Genomic DNA, 25,104 nt, shown 5'->3' with positions numbered 1-25,104 from the left:
CAACATGGAGCACACACTGCTCCATGATGGGAGCAGTAGTACCTGCAATAATAGACAGATCGCAGCGAGTGTAACTCCTGACACCAGCTGCGATCCTCCTGTATAATGTATAGATGCGCCGCTTTCCTATGGTCCCCTGCACTGACGCATATATACACACATTCCTATTTCCTACTGAGATTTGTAATTGGCTAGAACCATCTGGCCAATCACAGCTCTCTGCGGGAAATATGAATATGTGAATATATACGGCAGTGAAGGGGCGATCTGTCAATTAGTACAGGTACTACTACTCCCATCATGGAACAGTGTGTTCCATGCTGTGAGTAGTAGTACTACCATAAAAATGTATAAAAAGAAGTTAAAGACACGCACACATTACATTTTTAGGTGCTCACCCGCACACATAAATTGATCCCTGTTTAAAAATTAATTAAAATTTCATTCTAAAAAAAGATACATTTCGTTAAATACAATTTTTTCCATCACTACTTTTTTTTTTTTTTAATGATACCTTTTTTTCTTAAAATTTCGTAGGGTATCTCCATCACATTTTGGGATCGCTAAAGTCAAAAAAATAATAAAACCGCCTGAAAAAACGCCAAAGTTAAAACCCACATGGCGTTTTTCCTCTCCCATAGACTTCCATGGGAGAAAAACGCCAAGATTTTCCCAAAAAACCACCAAAGTCTGGACAAGAGGTCATTTTTTTAAAAACTGCCAAGGAGCCCAAAAACGCCAAAAGGATTAAAAAAGCGCCAAACTGAAAAACGGCAAGTGGATTTGGTATTTTGCAGTTTACTATTGACTTGCAGCTAACATCTGGCCGCAGCGGTTTTTCAAACAAAAAAGCGCCATGCAGCAGAATGGGCGATTTATTGGCTTTAAAAAAAAAAGGTTTTTGGAAAAGGAACAAACATTTTTTCCTTGGTAGATATTTCTTCAAGACAGACCTTTTTCCTGTCCGCAGCTTGTTCCAGAATCTTATATAAAACTGAGCCAAACACAGTGTTACCTTGGAATACCACAAAGTTTACTCTTTGAGGTAGAATCTTTAAAGGGGTAATCTCGTGAAAACCTTTTTTTTAAATTTTTAAATCAACTGGTGCAAGAAAGTTTAACAGATGTGTAAGTTACTTCTATTAAAAAATCTTAATCCTTCCAATACTTTTTAGTGGCTGTATACTACAGAGGAAATTATTTTCTTTTTGGATTTCTCTGATGTCATGCCCACAGTGCTCTCTGCTGACCTCTGCTGTCCATTTAAGGAACTTTCCAAAGCAGCAAATGTTTGCTATGGGGATTTTCTCCTGCTCTGGACAGTTCCTAAAATGGACAGCAGAGGTCAGGAGAGAGCATTGTGGTCATGACATCAGAGAAATCAAAAAAAGAAAAGCATTTCCTCTGTAGTATATAGCCCCTAAAAAGTACTGGAAGGATTAAGATTTTTTAATAGAAATAATTTACAAATCTGTTTAAACTTTCTAGCACCAGTTGATTTAAAAAATGAAAAAAAATAAAAAGTTTTCCACGGGAGTACCCCCTTTAAAGCGTACCTGTCATAGTGCAAAAAAAAAAAAAAAAAAAAAAAGTGATGTTACTCAGGACCCAATCCTGATCATGTACATATAATTTTTATGTGTCTCGGACCTATATATCCAGAGATATAAGCATTTATCTGCTGGTGAGTTACTTTTTCATTGTGCAGGCTGGAGGGGGCGTGTCAGTCTGTCTCCCTCACAGGAGCAAGCCTGTGCAGTCAGCCAATTAGTACTCTCTACTCTGTAACCTTTTCCTCTCTGGTTTTATGATGTGTCAGAGGAAGATACTTGGAGCTTGCCTGCAGTAATCAGAAGACATTATGGTGAATTCATAACAGGATTAAATGTATAAATATAAGAATAGATCTTTATAAAATTAGTGCAAGGATAGATAAAAGTACAGCATTTTTATGAATACATGTTCTATCTGTTTTATCTTCTCCTAGTAAAGCTGGATGCTAATCAGCATAGCTGTCACTATGTGTGTCATTCATCTTTCACAGACTCCTGAATGTCTGATCAACTTCTTTGTCATTCAGGAGTCCGAGAAAGCTTTGACTATTTCAGCATGCTGGGAGTTGTAGTTTAGTAACAACTGAAGCTGCAGTGTTTGTAAATAACTGTGTTAGAGCAGTGTTGACTCTAGCTGTTATAAAACTACAGCTCCCAGCATGTCCACACATCCTTTATCTGTAGTTTTGCATACACAATAGAAATCTCCTATACTGGATACCGGTATGCTTTACGGCCGGTGTCCAGTATGCTGTAAAATCTAGACTAGTCTGTCTGGCTAAAAGACAGGCGACCCCTAGTGGTAGCTATTTCAGGTGATTTATTATTTTATTTTTTTTTAACAGGTGTATATTGAGAAATGTCATATTATAATGAGTCCTGCAGTATATGTAAAGTTTTTAACAATGACAGTGCCTCTAAGCCATAAGGCTCACCTGACTGAGTTGGACAGAACAGCCGATCTGGAAGACATTTTGAATGACTCAGTCAAGGCGTCAAATAAGAAAGCTCTAGCAAGTTTTAACATAGGTACTGATGACAATATAGCCTCTCAAAGGTTTATTAGATAGATGATTTTCTAATTGTTCAAGCCAGATGAACAAGGATCTTGCTACCGTAGTAGCCGCAACACTGGGGTTAATCTGAGCAGAACAAGAGTCCCACAATTTTCTTAACAATCCGTCCATGTTACAATCTAAGGGGTCTTTTCATTTCTACTTAACCACTTTAGATACTTGTACATAAATTTTTGGAATTTCGTTCCATAATTTCGTATCTTCCCTATTAAATGGAAATCTGGAATGGAATTCCTTGGAAAGTAACAGCCTTTTCTCAGGCTCCTTCCATTCCTGAAGAATAAGATCCTTAACGACCACGGACGTAAATGTACATCCTGGTTTGGTGGGACTTCCCGCACCAGGACGTACATTTACGTCCTGTGTATGACCGCGAGCATCGGAGTGGTGCTCGCGTCATACCCGCCCGTAATGGCCGACATCCACGATCGCGCGGATGTCCGCCATTAACCCCTCAGTTGCCATGATCAATACAGATCACAGCATCTGCGGCAGTGCGGTACTTTGAATAGATGATCGAATCGCCCGCAGCGATCCGATCATCCAGCATGGCGGCCGGAGGTCCCCTCACCTGGCTCCGGCCATCTCCCGGGGTCTTCTGCTCTGGTCTATCGAGCAGAAGATCACCGATAATACCGATCAGCGCTATGTCCTATACATAGCACGGAACAATATTAGCAATAAAATAATTGCTATAGATAGTCCCCTATGGGGACATAAAAAGTGTAAAATAAAAGTTGAAAAATGTAAAAATAAAAAGGTAAAAAAAAAAAGTGAAAAATCCCCTCCCCCCCAATAATAATGGTCCGTTTTTCCCATTTTACCCCCTAAAAAGCGTTTTTTTTATAAACATATTTGATATCGCTGATCGGGCGCGACGGAGGCAGGTGAGGAGACCTCCGCTCGCGTTCTAGCTGATCGGGACATCGCGATTTCACCGCAATGGTCCCAATCAGCCCCACTGAGCTGCCGGGAAGCTTTTACTTTCATTTTAGACGCGGCGATCAACTTTGAACGCCACATCTAAAGGGATAATAGTGCGCGGCACAACGATCGGAGCAGCACGCTATTAGCTCAGGGTCCTGGCTGTCATTAGTTGCTGGGACTGACCCAGTGTGACCCTGCGTTTTATACCGGGACCAGGCACAGGCTGTACAGGTACGCCCTGCGTCCTTAAAGGAAAACTGTCAGATATTTTCTCCCGCACTATCCACAGGTACTGATGGATAGTGTGGGAGACGCCGATTCCAACGAGCCCTACCTTGCCTGGCCGTTCGCCCGCAATTGTAGTTTTATTATATGTGGAAATCTTGCTGTAACTGGCACGGGCAGAGCTTCTGCAGCTTAACTGGCACGGACGTCAGCACCGCTCATGAATATTCATCCCCCCTCCCTCCAGTTCTCCCTCTCTTCGCCGCTCCTAACTGGAGGTAGGGGGATGAAGATTCATAAGCGGCGCCAACGTCCGTGCCAGTTAAGCTGCAGAAGCCCCAGTGCCAGTTACAGCAAGATTTCCACATATAATAAAACTACAATTGTGGGCGTTACGGCCGGGCAGATCCAGGCAAGGTAGGGCTCGTTGGAATCAGCGTCTCCCGTACTATCCATCAGTACCTGTGGATAGTGCGGGAGAAAACATGTGACAGTTTTCCTTTAAGAGGTTAATATTGTCATGAACGGTGAAAACCTGTTTTTTTAGTTTCAATCCCACAAACATGAGATATTGTATAGAGGTTGACTCTGGTTTCAGGATTTTTTTATAGCATTTCTAACAGCATTAACTAGAATTTCCATGTCCTCAGAGGAGAAATAATCTCTCTTATCGTTCCTCTGTGTACAAGGTTCAATGACTTTACCTTCCTCATTGAGAATTGAAACCCAAAGAAACAATATCAACCTCAGCATCTGAATTTACTAGCAGTGGTTCCGAGGAGGATCCGAAACGGAAGGAAGATCCGGCACATAGAACGGATCAACCGGTGAAGAGGGATCAATAAATTGAGCTTTAGACAGAGCCGCAGCAACAGAAGTTTGAACTTCAGATTCCTCCAGAAAAGAAGGTAATTCCTGCTTAAAGGGTACCTCACATCAAATAAACTTTTGATATATTTTAGATTAATGAATGTTGAATAACTTTCCAATAGCATGTTAATGAAAAATATGCTTCTTTCTGTTGTATTTTTCCCTATCAGTCCTGTCAGCAACCATTTCTGACTCATGCTGGAGTCCTAAACACTCAGAGCTGCAGGCCTGCTTTGTTCACAGCCAAACAGGCTGTGAACAAAGCAGGCTGGCAGCTCTGAGTGTTCTCCTTTGTGAACAAAGCAGACTGGCAGCTCGTAGTGTTTAGGACTCCAGCATGAGTCTGAAATGCTTGCTGCCAGGACTGGTAGGGAGACCCCTAGTGGTCATTTCTTCAAAGTGGAAAATTAAATAGAAAGAAGCATATTTTTTAATAACATGCAATTGTAAAGTTATTCTGCATACATTAATCTATAATATATCAAAAGTTTTTTTGGATGAGAGGTACCCTTTAACCTATCCATACAGGTTTTACATAGGGGCTTATTAGATATCCTTCATGCAGTATTACAGCGCAAACCCCACATTTATTAGGTTTAACTTAAGGTTCCTTTTCCTTAGCTTTCATCGGGGCTTCCTTGTCTCCCCCTAAAAGGAGAGAAGAAAACCCATAAGAACAGGGAATTATAAAAACAAAATCCCCTCCAAAAAAGTAGTAAGCGTGCCCCCAGTGGGTCAGCTACTCACTGGGTTGCTGGGTCCTGTGCGCTCCAGAGATGCAGAGTGGGCAGAGACCAAACTATCCATGGTGATCCAGAGAATGTTTTATAGACTTGGACTTCCTTATATGTCCCAGGGTTTGAAATTGGCGCCTGACTCCCGACTTCCGGTCTCTGACCAGTCACAGAGGACATGCACGTGTGATGTCCCCGCCGGTAGAAGCCGGAAGCAGGCAGGGGAATCAGGGTACCCGAGGACGGCCAGATGAACTAGGTCCCCAGCATAAACTCCCGGAGCGCAAAGGGGACCGAAATCGGGATCGGAGAGGCACCGAAGGAAAAGGCCACGACCCGGTACGGGAAAGAAAAGAGGGAGGCCGATGGTGACCGACTCACCCCGCCTGAGCTCCACCATACAGCCCGCAGGAAAATAGGTACAGACCTCTCTGCACCCCAGCTCTATAGGAACAGGAAACACTGAGGGGTTATGGAGGGAGGGGCCTTTTAACCTCTCGTGTGCTTCCTGTTCCTATGCAGATCGGGGGCAATCTCATGTGCTGCTGCCGTGAGTGGACGACCTGAAAGCATAGTTTTCTTCCAGAAACAGCACCACTCTTGTCCTCAGTTCCTTTTAAGTAAATGGAGCAGAGTTTAGATGATTTTATATAGGCTTGAATAAGCAATTAAAAGACCATATGTGCATAATTTGCGACTTTCTACTAAAATTCATTCAAAAAATCATTAACCATTGAAAAAATTCAACTACATTGGCCCAGATTTATCAAACTGTGTCAGAGAAAAAGTGGAGAGATTTTCCCATAGCAACCAATCACAGCTCAGCTCAACTTTCACTTTACCAGAGCTCGTTAGCTGAGCTGTGATTTGTTGTTGTGTGAAACTCTCTCCACTTTTTCTTTCACACAGTTTGATAAATCTGGGCCATTGTCTTTATATTTGTTTTTAAAATGCACTACCTGAAAATGTTCACAAAAGTAGCACTCAAAACGGGCTGCGTCTTTTCCTGCAAAGTTAGACCACAAAAAAAGGGGGGAAAACAGTATGATCATTTCCCTACAATGGTTGGTTTTAAAAAAATCTTACTGTGGGATGTAAAATACTTTCCCCACTGAAGATCAGTACATTCCCTTGTTTATAACTATTTCATTTATCACTCTATTGAATAAGTTAATAAAAACTACATAAGAAATACACCGATGCAAATATAGGAGAAGCAAATTTTTTTTCTTCCTTTTTTTAATCAGACATTAATAAAACATGAAATATTTAGCGGCTGCCATTTACTGACATTCTAGCATAATATGGGCTGTGAAGTTAGTTGGTAGAAATGTACTGACAAGTTGAGAATACAAATATGAAATATTCACTTAGTATAATTTATTAAATACACAGCTTGTTGACTTTCCTTGCATAGGCGATGAAAACCCTTGCGTTTCCATTTTACTACAAAAAAAATAGTTATTACTAAATTATGCCTGAGCCATTTGTAAAAATAAGGAGGTCCTAGCTAGAGTCATAAGTTTGGCTTCTAGACTCCACAGCCCTGCATACAAATCTTACTTCATGTGAAAGCCACATAAAAAAAAATATATTCTGTTGATGCCTCATATACAAATATAGTTTATCCTAGGCAAACCTTTAGAAAACAATCTGTTAAGTTTATTGTGCACATTAAAAGCTCACACAGACTTACTCCAGAAAAAAACACTTAACAGTAAATGTGTGTCTGTCAAAAATAAAACCTTGTCACAGCATGGTAAAATATGTCATTTATTAGGAAAGAGATTAAATTAAAGGTATCCTCTACAGATAGCAGCTCCACATCTGCAGGCTGTCCGCACTCTCTTCTTAGCTGGGCTCATCTCAATAGAATCTGTGCTGAGATCTCCTGAACCTTAAAAAAAGAAAGTGTAAGAAATTGTTAAAATTAAAACCTAGAGAACATAAGATATGTTACAGGAAGGAAGGCCACACCATCTGTTTCTAGACAGAAGAAACTCTTTAGTGCTCAGATCTTTTCATACTACAGTCTGACAATTATATAATCTAATGTGCTCAGAGAGTACCTTAGATTCAGTAACATCTGAGCTTAGGAGCTTTCATCCTAGACTTCAGTCAAAGTCATCAATGTGATCTTTTATGTATCTGTGGCATATTAAGATATATTACCTAAATTTCCCCTTTCAAGTCCAGTTCACAATTAGCTATTTTAATGCAGTTTCTCTCTGTGATCTTAGACTACCACTAAAATCTATAATGAAAGTTCTTTATAGAGCCCAGATGTTCAGAATCTAATGTATGCACTGAGCATATAGCCATTGGTGTGAGTTAGGTTAGATCAGTGTCAGAACTCTAGTATGAAAAGATCGGAGCACTACAGAGTTCCTCCCCTTCTAGAAACTGGTGGGGAGAATTTATTGTTTGTGTATTTAATAGAAATTTTTGCACAGTTTTGCCAGTCAGGGGTACTCCAGTGGAAATTTTTTTTTTTTTAAATCAACTGACGCCAAGTTAAACAGATTTGTAAATTACTTCTATTAAAAAATATTAATCCTTCTAGTACTTATTAGCAGCTGTATACTACAGAGGAAATAATTTTTTGGGGGGATTTCTTTTCTGTCACGAGCAAAGTGCTCTCTGCTGACACCTCTGTCCATGTCAGGAACTTGTCTGGACAGTTCCTAAAATGGACAGAGGTGTCAGCAGGGAGCAGTGTGGTCGTGACAGAAAATAAATCCAAAAAGAAAAGAATTTCCTCGTTTCCTAGTATACAGCTGCTAATGCTAAGTACTGGAAGGATTAAGAATTTTTAATAGAAGTTATTTACAAATTTATTTAAACTGGTACCAGTTGATTTAAAAAAAAAGTTTTCCACCAGAGTACCCCTTTAACCTGTACCCCTGTACGCCCTAAGCCCAGTCCCGGTGTAACGATAGCCGGGACCCTGGGCTAAATCGTGACGCACGCTGTTAACCCTTCAGACGCGGCAATCAAAGTTGATCGCCGCATCTGAAAACGAAAGTAAACTGTTCCTAGTAGCTCAGTCGGGCTGATCGGGACATCGTGATAAAATCGCGATGTTCTGATCAGTTGGGACGCAGGCAGAGGTCTCCTTACCTCTCTCCGCAGCGTCCGATCGGGGATTGATTGCTCCAAGCCTGAGCTACAGGTTGGAGCAATCGAGCCCCTATCTGACTGATCCCTGCAAAGCTATGGCTTTGCAGTGATCAGCATAGGAGATCAGTGTATGGGAGCTATAACACTGCAAAAAAAAAAGTAAAAAAAAAAAAAAGTTAACAAAGGTCATTTAACCCCTTCCCTATTAAAAGTTTGAATCACCCCCTTTTTCCAATAAAAAAAAAACCTGTAAATAAAAATAAACATATGTGGTATTGCTGCGTGCGAAAATGTCCGAACTATAAAAATATATCGTTAATTAAATTGCATGGTCAATGGCGTGCGCTCAAAAAAATGCCAAAGTCCAAAATAGTGTATTTTTGGTTACTTTTTATATAATGAAAAAATGAATAAAAAGCGATCAAAAAAGTCCGATCAATACAAAAATGGTACCGATAAAAACTTCAGAACACGGCGCAAAAAATGAGTCCTCATACCGGCCCGTAAGTGGAAAAATAAAAAAGTTATAGGAGTTAAAAGATGAGAATTTTTTACATATAAATTTTCCTGCATGTAGTTCTGATTCTTTTCCGAAGTACGACAATATCCAACCTATATAAGTAGGTATCGTTTTAACCGTATGGACTTACAGAATAAAGATAAGGTGTAATTTTTACCGAAAATGCACTGCATAGAAACGGAAGCCCCCAAAAATTACAAAATGAAATTTTCTTCAATTTTGTTGCACAATGATTTTTTTTTTACGTTTCGCTGTGGATTTTTTTGTAAAATGACTGTCACTGCAAAGTAGAATTGGTAGCGCAAAAAATAAGCCATCATATGGATTTTTAGGTGCAAAATTGAAAGCGTTTTTTAGAAGGTGATTAGGAAAAAATGAAAATGCAAAAACGGAAAACGTTGCATCCTTAAGGGGTTAAATAGCTTAGATTTGAGTTCTAAAGTATGGTCTGGGCTGGTTAGATTGCGCATAAATTTGCGAGTAAGGAGTTTAGAAAAAAGCTCTCAAGTGGTGTTCAGGGGAAAAGTTGCAAACTTTGCAAAAAAAATAAAATGTGCACAAAGTCACTGTAGCAGATTATTATTATTTTTTTTTTAAACAAACTCAAGACAGACCTGCAAATTTTTTTAAACATTTTTAAATAAGCATTTTTATAAGTGTCTTTTTTTTCTTAAACAACCTCTTGGTCAATAAGTTCTAAGTAGTTCAACTTCCACCATCAAATTTATGGTAAAGTCAAACATCTCTTATGGTTGGTTATACATATAATTCAAAGATCACCTTATCTCTTTTAAACCGCAAAGTACATAAAAACAAGGGAGATTTATCATTGAAATCCTGAAATTTTTTGGCTGTAATTTGGTGCAAAATTTTTGTGCAGTTAGTTTTTGCACGATTTCAAAATACACATTTTCTGCAAAACTGACGGTGAAAAGCAGTGAATTCTTAACATTGCAGTAAAAAGATATTTAGCATGTGCATTTTTTTTTGAAAAGTTACAAAAAAAAAAGTGTGCAAATGTTTAAAATAAATGCAAATTCATACTATGTCTGCCTTGCCTTCAAAAAGTGACATCCTACAGCAAGTTCTGAGTTGATTTTTCATTTGTGCAAAAATAATAAAATAAAGTGTACTATCCTCATATTACAGGCCATGCATCCTTTTAATAAATTTGGCACACGCATTACCAATATAAATGTATCTTCCGGGTGGAGTGAGGGCGCTCATACCTTTCATTTGGTAATCAAATGTAAGTTCCTCTCCAGCTTTGATCTGTCTTGTTGAAAATAATGCAATTCGAGGAAGACGCACATCCAGATTATCTATAAATACGTTGTATACCTGAAGATTGGGATCACACTAAAACACAAGACAAAGTACACAACATTTAGGGTCCATGCTCATTGTATAATGCAATTTTTAACATAAGGCTGTTACTAAATATAGATATGTAAAAGATGAGCATGTCAATAGATTAAGGGAAGGGGGAGGGGGGGTATTTTGAAAACGAAAAAACCCAAAACACCATAGTTTCTTATAAAAAAAATACTGCAAGAGAAAATCAGAAAGTTGAAAGGTAAGAAGCAGCCAAACACACCTATGGTATCAGCTTATGTGTTATGGGAAAAACAGATCTGGCATTTGGGATTGTGCTGCCCTTTCTTTTCCCTGACATCTGCCTTTGGGGGCAATTCATCTAATGTTATGAGCACCATAACCAGCTATGAAAGAATGACAGCTGCTATGACCAATGGCTCTTGGCAAACACTGTCCATTTTTACTTACACTGTGATTTACAAAGTGTGAGACGTTTCCATATCGAGCAGCATCCACAGTAAACTCATCTGATTCATAGTCCAGGTCAAAGAGGTAAGTGATTCCTGTACTATCATATTGTTGACCCCTCCTCTCTGCCTCTTCACTTGTTATCACCTGAAAGAAGAAAGGTGTTAGGTTGCATTTCTTCTTAAACAGTATTAACATCTCTCCAAAATATCAGTTCGGCTTTGTAGCGTGAATAATGGAGCCTAAATTGTGAAACAAGTACACTGCTCAAAAAAATAAAGGGAACACTAAGATAACACATCCTAGATCTGAATGAACGAACTAATCGTATGAAATACTTTTGTCTTTACATAGTTGAATGTTCTGACAACAAAATCACACAAATTATAAATGGAAATCAAATTTATCAACCCATGGAGGTTTGGATGTGGAGACACACTCAAAATGATCCAACTTTGATGTAATGTCCTTAAAACAAGTCAAAATGAGGCTCAGTAGTGTGTGTGACCTCTATGTGCCCGTATGACCTCCCTACAATGCCTGGGCATGCTCCAGATGAGGTGGTGGATGGTCTCCTGAGGAATGTCCTCCCAGACCTGGACTAAAGCATCTCCCAACTCCTGGACAGTCTGTGGTGCAAGGTGGTGTTGGGGGACTGAGCGAGACATGATGTCCCAGATGTGCTCAATTGGATTCAGGTCTGGGGAATGGGCGGGCCACTCCATAGCATCAATGCCTTCCTCTTGCAGGAACTGCTGACACACTCCAACCACATGAGGTCTAGCATTGTCTTTCATTAGGAGGAACCCAGGGCCAACCACACCAGCATATAGTCTCACAAGGGGTCTGAGGATCTCATCTTGGTACCTAATGGCAGTCAAGCTACCTCTGGCAAACACATGGAGGGCTGTGCGGCCCCCCCAAAGAAATGCCACCCCACACCATTACTGACCCACCACCAACCCGGTCATGCTGGAGGATGTTGCAGGCAGCAGAACATTCTCCACGGCATCTCCAGACTGTCACATGTGCTCAGTGTGAACCTGCTTTCATCTGTGAAGAGCACAGGTGGCCAGTGGAGAATTTGCCAATCTTGGTGTTCTCTGGCAAATGCCAAACATCCTGCACAGTGTTGGGCTTTAAGCACAACCCCCACCTGTGGATGCCAGGCCCTCATACCACCCTCATGGAGTCTGTTTCTGACCGTTCGAGCGGAAACATGCGCATTTGTGGCCTGCTGGAGGTCATTTTGCAGGGCTCTGGCAGTGTTCCTCCTTGCACAAAGGCAGGGGAAGCGGTCCTGCTGCTGGGATGTTTGGCCTCCTATGGCCTCCTCCACATCTCCTGATGTACTGGCCTGTCTCCTGGTAGCGCCTCCATGCTCTGGACACTACGCTGACAGACACAGCAAACCTTCTTGCCACAGCTCGCATTGATGTGCCATCCTGGGTGAGCTGCACTACCTGAGCCACTTGTGTGGGTTGTAAACTACGTTTCATGCTATCACTATAGTGAAAGCACCGCCAGCATTCAAAAGTGACCAAAACATCAGCCGGGAATCATAGGAACTGAGAAGTGGTCTGCGGTCACCACCTGCAGAACCACTCCTTTATTGGGGGCATCTTGCTAATTGCCTATAATTTCCACCTGTTGTCTGTTCCATTTGCACAACAGCATGTGAAATTGATTGTCAATCAGTGTTGCTTCCTGAGTGTACAGTGTGATTTCACAGAAGTGTGATTGACTTGGAGTTACATTGTGTTGTTTAAGTTTTCCCTTTATTTTTTGAGCAGTGTATATCAGATTAGACAGACTGAAAAACACAGTGCAATATGTTGAGTGTACATAGTTGCATGTTTACTGAAAGTTCTCTAGGGTCAGTGCAAGTTTTATTTAGGTGCAAAATTAGGCCCCTTTCACACTACAGGTATTATCCTGTAAAAACCTCAGTTATTACTCCAGGCAAAAAGTCCTGAAATCGTCCGTCAAAAAATCCCAATCATGTCAAGGGGATTTTTTGACCATCCTTTTGTATCAGGTATGTCCGTTTTTATTAACGTCCGTTATTTTTGCCGGCTCAAAAGACGGTGCATGCACTAATTTTTGGTCTGGCAAAAATAATGGTGAAAAAAAACGTCCGTTCAAATTTAACATTGAAAAAAACCCAAAACAAAACGTTATTGTCCGTCTTTTTAACATCCGTTTTTTGTACTGAGCATGCTCAGTACACCTTGACAATAAAAGGGTTAAAAATCTTTAAAAAAAAAAAAAAATATATATATATATATATATATATATATATATATATATATATATAAAACAGATGTTACTGGTAATAACAGATGAACATCATCAGGTTTTTTAAGAAGAAACCCATTAAAAATAACGGATGATGTCATCAGTTATCACCCGTTATTACATCCATTTTTTTTCATCCATTATTGTAAAAGAACGGCATTCAAAAAGCAGGATGATACCTGTTAGGGCTGCACGATATGGGGAAAATGTGCTATTGCGATGTCAATATGCGATATAATAAATGGTGAAATCACGCCATTTCATGTCCAATCTCCTCCATTTCACAACTATCCACTATTTCATGCCCACCACCCATTTCACATCTCCCCATTAAATTTCTCTCTCCCCCCGTCACATCTTCTCCATTACACTTTCCCCCCATGTCACATTCCTCCCTCCCCCTGCCACATTCTCCCCCCCATATCACATCTCACCCCCATCACATTATCCCCCTTCGGGTGAAGCTTGGCAGCGGCATCTGCAGAGCACTCGCCTCCCCCACAGGCTTTCACGTCCTAGTGACGTGAGAGTGAACAATTTGAATAATGAAGAGGGGGTGGGCCCCGGGCAGAACACGGTTGGGGCAGGGGAGCCTGGCCAGCCGGCTCCCCACCTCCAATACATGCTGGAGCCCATTATGAATTAAAATATTAACATAAATAAGTCTGCATAGAAAGCACCAATAAAAGTAAATGACCCCTTCATTTAGTGCGGGTAAACTAGCGGTCTGTTTCCCTGAACATTTTGGCATAGCTAAAAAGCATAAACCTACAAATGTCTTGTTCTAATTGTACCAATGAGTAAACTAAGAAACGAAGAAGTAAAAGAGCAGGGCGTGTTTATTGGTGAGATTTATCACAGCCTGTGTAGAAGCTGATCATAGGAACCAGATTCTCATTTTTTTCTGAGGCCTTTTAAAATGAACAAAGGAATCTAATTGGTTGCTATGGGCAACCAGTCAACTATCCTCTGCACAGGTTTTGAAAAATCTCACCCAATATCCGCATACAAAACTGTACCTCCAGGTGTGCAGGCAGCAGCTCAACACCACCTATATAACACAAGCTTAGAATAAAAGCATGATTTTATGATTCTGCAAACCACCATAAGCTAAAAGTCAGGTGTCTACAGCTAAGGCTACATTCAAACTACCGTTATGGTCTGATCTGTATCTCTCTTTTTGTGCCAAACGGACCCTGAACGGGTTTGGAGCACAAGAGGCCCCACTGACTCAGAATGGGGTCCGTCGGGTTTCTGTCCGAGGTCCGTTTTTTCAAGGAGTTTAAGTAGAGAAAAAATTAGGACCTGCAGGATTTTCTCAACTGTAGTTATATGAACAGACTTTGCTAGTGGAGCTCCTCTAAATGTAGCTCAATAGTAATGTGAACTCAGCCTAAGCATGATATAGAGCTAACTTGTATAAAACATGTCCTCATACATCTATATTGACAAAGTTGTGGCTCCTGGAATTTGAAATTTTATTTTTTATGAAGTGTGCTACTTTTGTGTCAAGGGGGGACATGTATCATTATTTGTGTATGGTAGAAGCAGTTTACCCCTTTTCCCGAATTCTAAATGATGTGCAGAAGCGCTAAATTTATCAATCAAGTGCAATGAGCTTCATAAATTGCGGGTAAATGTAGTAATCTCCTCAATCCACTCTTTGGAAAATAGAATCGATGATTTAGAGCATCTTGCTACGTTAAGTCCAAGATGGCTTATATTTGCACAAAAAAAACAGCTCTTGCGGCAAAATTTTTGGTGTAAAGGAAAAGTATGCAGTTAATAAATCCATGCGTACTATAGATGTCGCTCCAAGGTACCCTGATTCGGGCACATCTGGAGGACATGTTCTACCAAAACCTGCGCAAAAAAATGCGCAAAAAAAGGGCTTGCGCAAAATTTTGCGCAAAAAATACACACAAAACAGGGGTAAAATCTTTGATACATGTCCCCCAAGGTGTACATAAAACTATACATATAAGCTATCTATTGGTGACCCATAGAATAAAACTAACATATGTTACACAGTGAACATAGGCACCCACATGTAACAGATGTTAATTGCAGATCCTGTCAATATGCCATAAAATGTTGGAGTTTGGAATATCGCTTTAGGGTAGATTCACACATTGCGTATAGGCAGCGTATTTGGACTCAGATTTTTTTTTTTCAGTTTTTGTATTTTGTTTTTTTTCCTCCTTACCTTTTAAAAATCATAACCCTTAAAATTTTTCTCCTTAAAATCCATATGATTGCTTATTTTTTGGTGCCACCAATTCTACTTTGTAATGACAAAAAAAATAAAAATCATTGTGCGGTAAAAATTACATCTTCTCTATTCTGTAGGTCCATATGATTAAAATGATACCCTACTTATATAGGTTTGATTTTGTCTTCTGGAAAAAATAACTACATACACGAAAATTAATACGTTAAAAAATTTCCTCTTCTCACCCCTATAACTTATTTTTCCGCATATGGGGCATTTTTTGCGCCGTGATTTGAAGCTTTTATCGGTACCATTTTTGTTTTGATCAGACTTTTTGATCGCTTTTTATTCATTTTTTATGGTATAAAAAGTGACCAAAAATATTCTATTTTGGACTTAATTATATATTTTTATAGTTCGGACATTTACGCACGCAGTGATACCACTTATATTTATTTATATAGTTTTTTGTTTGTTTTTGGTTAAATCACATTTATTAACACTTTATTTTCCATATAGTAGGGGGACTATAACATTGCACACAGTGATCACTGACATGCAATAGCATGGCATTGACCAGTGTTATCGCCGCTCGACTGCTCCTGTCTGGATCTCAGGCATGGAGCAGTCATTCGGAGAGTGGACAGCGAGGAGGCAGGCAGGGATCCCTCCTCGCGTCCTGCAAGCTATTCACCGCAGCGATCCCAAACAGCACCACTGAGCTGCCGGGAAGGTTTCACTTTCACTTCAGACACGACAATCAACTTTGATCACCGCGTCTGAAGGGATAATACCGGGCATTACCGCGATCGGTGATGTCCGGTATTAGCCGTGGGTCCCGGACATTGATGGCCGCCGGGACCATCCCAATATAAATATTATAAAATATACGCCCTGCGTCGTTAAGGAGATATATTACACAGTGAACATAGGCACCCACATCTAACAGATGTTTATTGAAGATCCTGTTTATTGCAGATGCCATAAAATGTTGGAGTTTGGAATATCACTTTAGGGTAGATTCACACATTGCGTATAGGCAGTGTGTGACCCTACCTTTAAAGGGTAATTTAAATTAACATTGACATGTCACACAGATGTGGCAAAAGATAAGATTGGTCAGGGTTTTAGTACTAAGAACCCCTCCTTAAAGATCGAATGCTTCACTCCCTGACTTATTGAGCAGTCTGACTTATCTAGTTTAGTCTATGGAGCCCATCTTCTGCATTAAGTGCAGAGCTCACAGGGCAGTCCGGTTTTGGGTTTCGGATGCCACATGCCTACTTGGAGCGAGCACGTGTTTGACATCACAGCCTTGAATGTGCCAGACAACAGAGCTGTTATTTCGGCAGCAGCATAGGAAAAAGGAAAGTTTAACAAATATTTTTCCTTTTGTAATATCCCCCTCTCTCACCAGCTTTTAAAAAGGACCTGTGACCAATCCCAAAAACATAAGATTGTATTATTAATTAGCTCAAGGTGGCCTGATTACTCTTTTTTTTTTTTTTTTTTTTTTTTTTTTTAAAGATGCTCCCTCATTCCTGAGATATGCGGATTTACAGTTTGTCTAACAATTCAGGGAATCAGTCAGATGGATGTAAGGTTCAAATGGTAGTCCTGACAAGGCATCTAACACCAGATTAAAATTCTAAGGGGAACAGAGGGTCTTGAGGATTTTAATCTTGCTGCTCCAGAAATAAAATGTTTAACTAAGATGTTATCTGCTAACTTGCAGTTAAAAAAAAGGAACTAAGTGCTGAGATTTGTACTTTTACTAGGACTTAGCTTCTTATCCAGGCCTAAATGAAGGATTTGAAGGATAGTAGGATCTCGCAATGGATCGACTGCAGGTCCCACTGTTCTTAAGAACTCTCTCCAGGTTCTTTGGTATATGGCCTCTAGCTTTTTGAATTAACCTCATTCAGGTTGTTAGATGTAGGTGAGACAACTGAGGATGAACTGGTCCCTGGTACAGTAGACCTTCCCTGTCCGGAAGAACACAAGGCTGTAAGACTGACATTGTCCTTGGTAAGGTAAACCAGGGCCTTAGAGGCCAGAAGGGCGCTATCAATAGGACTAAGGCTCTGGCCTGGCTTATCTTTTTCAAAACCCGAAGAAAAAGACAAATCGGTGGGAAAGCGTACGCTCTCTCTTTTCCCCAATCCTGAGTGAAGCGTCCATTGCTGTTGGATAATCCAGTGGGTTGAGAGAGAAGAACCTGTGAATCTTCCTGTTTCTGGAAGCAAAGAAATCTACTGAGAATTCTCCAAACCTTCTCTCTATCATTGCAAATATCTCCTTGTTCAGACACCATTTGGACTGAAGAAGATGAACTCTGCTTAGAAAATCTGCCACCTTGTTGTCTTCCCCTCAGGTGTACCGCAGAAAGAGATGCCAGCCTGGCTTCAGCTAGGGGTAAAATCTTGAAGGAGATTTAACAGGGAATATGATCTCCACCGTCCTTTCCTTGAATCTGAGGAATAAGCAGAGATATTGCTTGAAACAGTGCATAGAGCTCTTCGTAATTTGATGTAGACTGATGCATCTGAGGAGACCATCTTCCTTGAAGGAGATGCTGACTGCAGGAGGCACCCCAACCCCAAGGGCTGGCGTCTGTAGTTATACTCACTACTGACGAGGGAGACTAAGGAACCCCTTGTGATAGGTCATTGAGGTTCATCCATCATGTCAGGGAGACCCTTGCTTTGAAGAAAGGGAACATTTTTGGATTAGTGAAGAGGGATTGCCATCCCATTTTTGAAGAATATCTGTTTGTAACATCCTGGATCTGTACTGAGCCAATTTCACTGCTACAATACAAGTAATCAGACCTAGTACTGAAATCGCCTCTCTGAAGGTGACACTGAAAAAGAACTTCTACTCAATCTTTGATGAGCATCTGTTTGGCTAGAGGCAGAAGAGAAAGCTGAGACTGAATCCAGAAAGATGCCCAAGAGAACGCACTGCCTGGAAGGGGTTAAGTTTGACTTTTTTTATATTCAGATTCCAACCTAGATCTTTTAATATGGAGCAAACTACATGAATATACAATTGAACGGATTCTGAGGAGTCTGATACAATCAGTAAATCATCCAGATATGGAACTAACAGAATGTTTTGGGTCCTTATGAAAGCTGCCACCTCCCTTGCTTGAGAGACTCCAAAGGTAAGGGCCTGATACTGTAAATCCTTCCATAAAGACCGCCACTAAGAAATTTTTGATGTGCTGTGGATGGGAATGTGGTAGTAGGCGTCTTCTAAATCTACAGAGGCCATCATGCAAATTGGAAATAGCAGAGGAATTGTGGATTTTAGGGACTCCATCCTGAGTATTTTGTATGACAGGAAATTGTTTAATTTCTTCAGATTTATTACCCTGAAAGAACAGTTTTTTTTTTTTTTTAAACTAAGAAGAGAGGAGACTAGAATCCCCTCCCTTCCTCCCCTGAGGGACTGGAACCAGGACTTTTTTTTGAACGAAAAAGTCTATTTTTGCTATCATGGCCTCGTTTCAGTGAATATTTCACTATCCCAATGTGGAAGAATCTGTCAGGAGGAAAAGATAGGGAATCCAGAAGGAGACCCGATTTCAGAGTAGATAGAACCCAGGGGCCAGAAGAAATATTCTCCCAGGCCCCCGAAAACCTGGACAGATTCTCTCCCCCCCCCCCCCACTGGGAGAAAGCAATCATTGCTTGGGATCTTTGGGATTGGATTCTTTATCAGTATTGAAGAAATAACCTCTCCCTTTGCTAGGGACTTTAAATTTCCTGTTGTCTTGAAACTTCTGATTAGGCTTTCTGGCTTGTTTTTTGCCACAAAAGGAATCAGAAGTATGACCCTGAATGGGAAACCCTTTTTCCTATCAGAAGCCTTCTCTAGTACTTCGTCTAAGACAGGACCAAAAAGGCAATCTCCAATGCAAGGGATGGAACATAGTTTGCCTTTTGAACCCACATCACCCTTCCACTGTCTAAGCCATGTGGCTCTCCTAGAAGAGTTGGCTAAAGAGGCTGCTCTGGCACCCAATCTTACAGAATCTACCTAGGAGTCTGCCAAAAAAAAAAACTACCACCTTGGAAAGCACAGGTAAAGACTCCAAGATTTCTTCTCTAGGGGTCTGATTAACAATATGGGTTTATAATTGTGAAAGCCAGACTCTTAGGGAGTGAGCAACACATGTAGCAGCTACATTGGTTCTGATAGAAGCTGTGGCCACCTCCCAAGTCTTTATTAAAGAACTCTGCTTTTTTTTATCCATTGGATCAGATAGTGTTCCTAGATTCTCAAATGGTAAGGCAGATTTTTTAGCCACTGGGGCATCAATCAACAGGTCTCTATCCCATGATTTAGTAGCTGACTCCTCAAAAGGTGTGCTTCCTCTTAAGGAGTTTAGAAAAAATAAATAAATAAAATAAAAAAGATTTTTCTTCTCTGGTTTTTCCCATTCTTTATCAATTATTTGCTTGATACTTTTATGCAAATTAAATGTATTTCTTAGGACCTAAGCCTTCATATAGCACGTCCTCAGCCATGACTGGCTCTCTGCCTTCCTCAAGAATTTCCTTTAGGCGGATTGCTTTGAGGAGCAGATCAGTATCATCTGGAGAAAAGAGCAATTTCTTCTTGCTCTTCATCAGAGTAAGATTTTCCTCTTGTACACTAGGGAAATAGCAGGGGTGACTGTGGGGGGAAATTTTCCAATTTTTTTTTTTTTTATACACTTATGTCCCCATAGGGGACTATCTATAGTTGATTGCTAATACTGTTCAGTGCTATGCATAGGATATGGGCGATCTTCTGCTCTCTCTCAGACTAGAGTAGAAGACCCCTGGAGACGGCGGGAGGCAGGTGAGGGGACCTCCAGACGCCATTTTAGATGATCGGATCCCCGTGGCAGCGCGGGTGATCTGATCATCAATTTAAACATGCGCATTGCCGCAGATGCTGTGATCTGTATTGATCATGACATCTGAGGGGTTAATAGCGGACATCAGTGCGATCGCTGACTGCAGCCGGGACCTGCAGTGCATGACACAAGCACCACTCAGATTCTCGCGGTCATGTACGTCAATGTACCATGACATACCTTTACGTCCATGGTCGTTAAGGGGTCAATGATGATCTCATTTTTGGGGGGTTGGCCACATGTTCTCTTTAACTTGTAAAGACACAGACCATTTTGGCATTAACCCCTAAAGGACACAGGGTTTTTCCGTTTTTTGCACTTTCGTTTTTTCCTCCTCACCTTTTAAAAATCATAACCCTTTCAATTTTGCACCTAAAAATCCATATTATGGCTATTTTTTGTGCCATCAATTCTACTTTGCAGTGACATCAGTCATTTTACCCAAAAATCTACGGCAAAACGAGAAAAAAAAAATCATTGTGCAACAAAACCGAAGAAAAAATGCCATTTTGTAACTTTTGGGGGCTTCCGTTTCTACGCAGTACATTTTTCGGTAAAAATTACACCTTATCTTTATTCTGTAGGTCCATACGGTTAAAATGATACCCTACTTATATAGGTTTGATTTTGTCGTACTTTTGTAAAAAAAAAAAATCACTACATGCAGAAAAATGTATACGTTCAAAATGGTCATCTTCTGACCCCTATAACTTTTTTTATTTTACTGCGTATGGGCCAGTATGAGGGCACATTTTTTGCACCCTGATCTGCAGTTTTTAGCGGTACCTTTTTGTATTGGACTTTTTGATCGCTTTTTATTCATTTTTTCATGATATAAAAAGTGAACAAAAATAAGTTATTTTGGACTTAGGATTTTTTTTGCGCGTACGCCATTGACCGTGTGGTTTAATTAATGATATATTTTTATAGTTCAGACATTTATGCACGCGGCGATACCACATGTTTATATTTATTTTTATTTACATGGGGTTTTTTTTTATGGGAAAATGGGGGTGATTTGGACTTATTAGGGAAAGGGTTAAATCACATTTATAAAAAAAAAAAAATTACACTTTTTTTTGCAGTGTCATAGCTCCCATAGGGGGCTATAACACTACACACACTGTTCTTTTACATTGTTCACTGCAAAGCATAGCTTTGCATTGATCAGTGTTATCGGCGGTCGATTGCTCAAGCCTGCATCTCAGGCTTGGAGCAATCAATCGCCGAGGTGACACGCCGGAGGAAGGTAAGAGGACCTCCACTCGTGTCCCAGCTGATCAGGACACCGCATTTTCACTGCGGTGGTCCCGATTAGCAGCAGGGCAGCTTTCACTTTAGTTTTAGATGCGCCGTTCAACTTTAAACGCCGCGTCTAAAGGGTTAATGGCGCATGGCAGCGATCGCGGTGCCGCGAGCTTTTAGCCCCGGCTTCAGATACATGCCTGGACCGACCAGATATGACACGGAGTCACCACGTGACCTCGCGTTATATCTCGGGAGCCGGCCAAGGACGTAAATATATGTCCTTGGTCGTTAAGGGGTTAAAGACAGCTGATTTTAATTTTGTGTTTATGCTTACCTTTTGAGGGCTTGTTTTATTGCAAACCCAATTGTACTTTGTAATGACATCTTTCATTTTACTATCTAATGCACAGCAAAATAAAAATATTACTATTTGTGGGGGAAAATGTGAAAAAAACTTAGCAACTTCTGGGGATTTTAGTTTTTAGGTAGTGTACTTTATGGTAGAGCTGGCATACCTTTTTCTGTGGATCAATACAATTATAACAATACCTATATTTACATGATTTTCAATTAAAGTAGTTAAAAAAAAAAAAAACGACAACTTTAACAAAATAAGTATTCTCCGATTATCAGTGTCACCCGCACAGCCAGCCTGTCACCCGCACTGACGTCTTGTGCCGGAGTACAGATTTAAAGGAGTACTCTGGTGCAGACTACTCCTGCTCCGTCCTGCCCGGGCTGCAAATAAATGAAAATAAACCATCACCTCCCTGGGTTCCCGCGGAGCGCCACTACAGCTGATGGGTCCTCTGGTCCATCTTCTTCATACTTCTGTGTTCAGCCAATTATGAGCTGAGGCAGAACATTGCGGCGGCCAGCGATAGGCTGAGCGCCATGTGACGCTTCGTTCACACGGAAGTATGAAGAAGATGGACCGGAGGACCGATCAGCTGTAGTGGCGCTCCGCGGGAACCCGGGAAGGTGAGTGATGGTTTATTTTTTTTGCAGCCCCGGCAGGACGGAGCAGGAGTAGTCTGCACCAGAGTACTCCTTTAACACTTTTCCATGCATGTATAAAAAATACTTCTGAAATATGAAGCAACAATTCCTGCTCTTCTGGTAAATTATATAAATATTTGTTTTACCTTTGCAAACACTGAAGAAGCTCATGCAAACTCACTGCTCAATCTAAAGGAGAATGACACCACAGCTTTATATTCACAGACACCTGACAGCCAGACAAGAGAAAGCCTTCTGATGAATGTGGAATTGCAGGACTATGGCTGTAGTTGTGTCAATGCCTTCATTGTTTTTCCCTTGTATTTACCATCTAAATTGTATTTTATTTTTTTATTATATAGACACTGCTCCCCACAAGGTTTAAAATAGGAACATATCACCTAGATTTTTCCTTTTAAACTCCTTGAAGACGGAGCCCATTTTGACCCCAAGTACAACAGATTTTTTTGCAAATCTGACCTCTGTCACCTTAAGCATTAATAACTCTGGGATGCTTTTATGAATTTGATTCAGAGAATGTTTTTTCGTGAAATATTCTACTTTATGTTAATGGTAATTTTCGTCGATTCTTGCATCATTTATTGGTGAAAAATTCCAAAATTGCATGAAAAATCTAAAAATTATGCATTTTTCTATCTTTGAAGTTCGCTGCTTGTAAGGAAAATGGGCATACCAAATAAATGATATATTGATTCACATATACAATATATGTCTACTTTATATTGGCATCATAAAGTTGACATGTTTTTACTTTTTGAAGACATCAGAGGGCTTCAAAGTTTAGCAGCAATTTTCCACAAAAATTTTTGGGGGACCAGTTCAGTTTTTAAGTGAATTTGAAGGTATTTATGTTAGAAATCCCCATAAATGACCCCATTATAAAAACTGCACCCCTCAAAGTATTCAAAATGACATTCAGAAAGTTTGTCAACACTTTGGCTGTTTCACAGGAATAGCAGCAAAGTGAAGGATAAAATTAAAAATCTTCATTTTTTACACTAACATGTTCTTGTAGACAAATTTTTCTAATTTTTACATTTTTTGTAAAAAGAAAAAGCCCCCCAAAATTTGTAACCCAATTTCTCTCGAGTAAGGAAATACCTCATATGTGGATGAGAAAGAAAGAAAGAAAGAAAGAAAGAAAAAGAGAAAGAAAGAAAGAGAGAGAAAGAGAGAAAGAAAAAGAAAGAGAAAGAAAAAGAGAGACCCTCATTTTCACCGACCACTGTTCAAAAAATCTGTCAGACACCTGTGGGGTGTAAATGCTCACTGCACAGCTTGCTACATTCTGTGAGGGGAGTAGTTTCCAAAATGGGGTCACATGTGGGGGTCCACTGTTCTGGCACCATGGTGGCTTTGTAAACGCACATGGCCTTCAATTGCAGCCAAATTCTCTCTCCAAAAAAACTATTTTGCTCCTTCTCTGCTGAACATTGTAGTGCGCCCGCAGAGCACTTTACATCCACATTTGGGGTATTTCTATACTTAGAAGAAATGGACGTATATGTAGTGTTTTACTTTTTATTTTGTGTAGTGTTTTTATTGTACATTCACACGGGCGGAGGTTCACAATGAGTTTCCCGCTGGGAGTTTGAGCTACAGTGGGAAATTTGCAGCAGCTCAAACTTGCAGTGGGAAACTCACTGTAAATCACCGCCCATGTGTACAAACCCTGCATCCCCCCCCCCCAAAACTACAACTCCCAGCATGCACTGCCAGCCAAAGGGCATGCTGGGAGTTGTAGTTATGCAACATCTGGAAGGGCACAGTTTGGAAACCACAATGTAGTGGTCTCCAAAGTGTGCCCCTCCAGATGTTGAAAAACTGCAATTCCCAGCATGGCCAGACATGCTGGAAGTTGTAGTTTGGCAACATCTGAAGGGCCAGATGTTGCAGAACTACAACTCCCAGCATGCCTGGACTGTCTGGGCATGCTGGGAATGTTAGTTTTGCAACATCTGGAGCGGCGCAGTTTCGGGACCACTAGAGATTAACGAACTTACAGTAATTTGATTCGTCACAAGCTTCTAGGCAGTTGCTGACTTTAGCCTGCATAAATTACTTCAGCTTTCAATTGCTCCAGTGGGCTGAAAAAGGTGGATACAGTCCTTGGAGACTCTCTCCTAGGACTGTATCCATCTTTTCCAGCCCACGAGCACCTGAAAGCTGAACTGCACGCTGAGCCAAGAAGTTTGTGACGAATCAAATTACTGTAAGTTCGCTCATCTCTAGGGACCACTGCACAGTGGCCTTCAAACTGTGCGCCTCCAGATGTTGCAAAACTAACATCTAAAGGGCCAGATTTTGCAGAACTACAACTTCAAAGATCCCTGGACTGTCTGGGCATGCTGGGAATTGTAGTTTTGCAACATCTGGAGGGGCACAGTATTAGGACCACTGCAAAACTACAACTCCCAGTATGACAAAGGCTGTCTGGGCATGCTGGGAGTTGTTGTTTTGCATCCTCTAGAGGACAACAGCTTGAAGATCGCTTACCGATCTTCACTGTCACTGCAGCCTGCCGCCGGTTGCATCGCCGCAGCCCATTCACGCCACCACCGGTAAATGACCGCAGCCTGCCACCAGTAGTGTTTCCCTCGTTCTGCC

The 25,104-nt window shown here is 40.7% G+C and overlaps 1 protein-coding gene across 1 annotated transcript in view; it reads right to left on the bottom strand.

Moving 5' to 3' along the window:
• Positions 1–6,609: 6,609 nt before the first annotated feature.
• The window catches only part of SUV39H2 (SUV39H2 histone lysine methyltransferase), a 45,433-nt gene continuing 26,938 nt past the window's right edge, over positions 6,610–25,104 (bottom strand). The window contains exons 4-6 of the mRNA XM_056573376.1: positions 10,811–10,957; positions 10,255–10,384; positions 6,610–7,282 (exon numbers count right to left, since the gene is read on the bottom strand). Coding sequence (XP_056429351.1) covers positions 7,179–7,282; positions 10,255–10,384; positions 10,811–10,957 — 381 coding nt within the window. The 3' untranslated portion in view covers positions 6,610–7,178. The remainder of the gene's footprint in view (positions 7,283–10,254; positions 10,385–10,810; positions 10,958–25,104) is intronic.

Source organism: Hyla sarda, chromosome 4 (assembly GCF_029499605.1).
Source record: "Hyla sarda isolate aHylSar1 chromosome 4, aHylSar1.hap1, whole genome shotgun sequence".
Taxonomy (NCBI): Eukaryota; Metazoa; Chordata; class Amphibia; order Anura; family Hylidae; genus Hyla; species Hyla sarda.
This window is presented reverse-complemented; position numbering and strand designations above follow the sequence as displayed.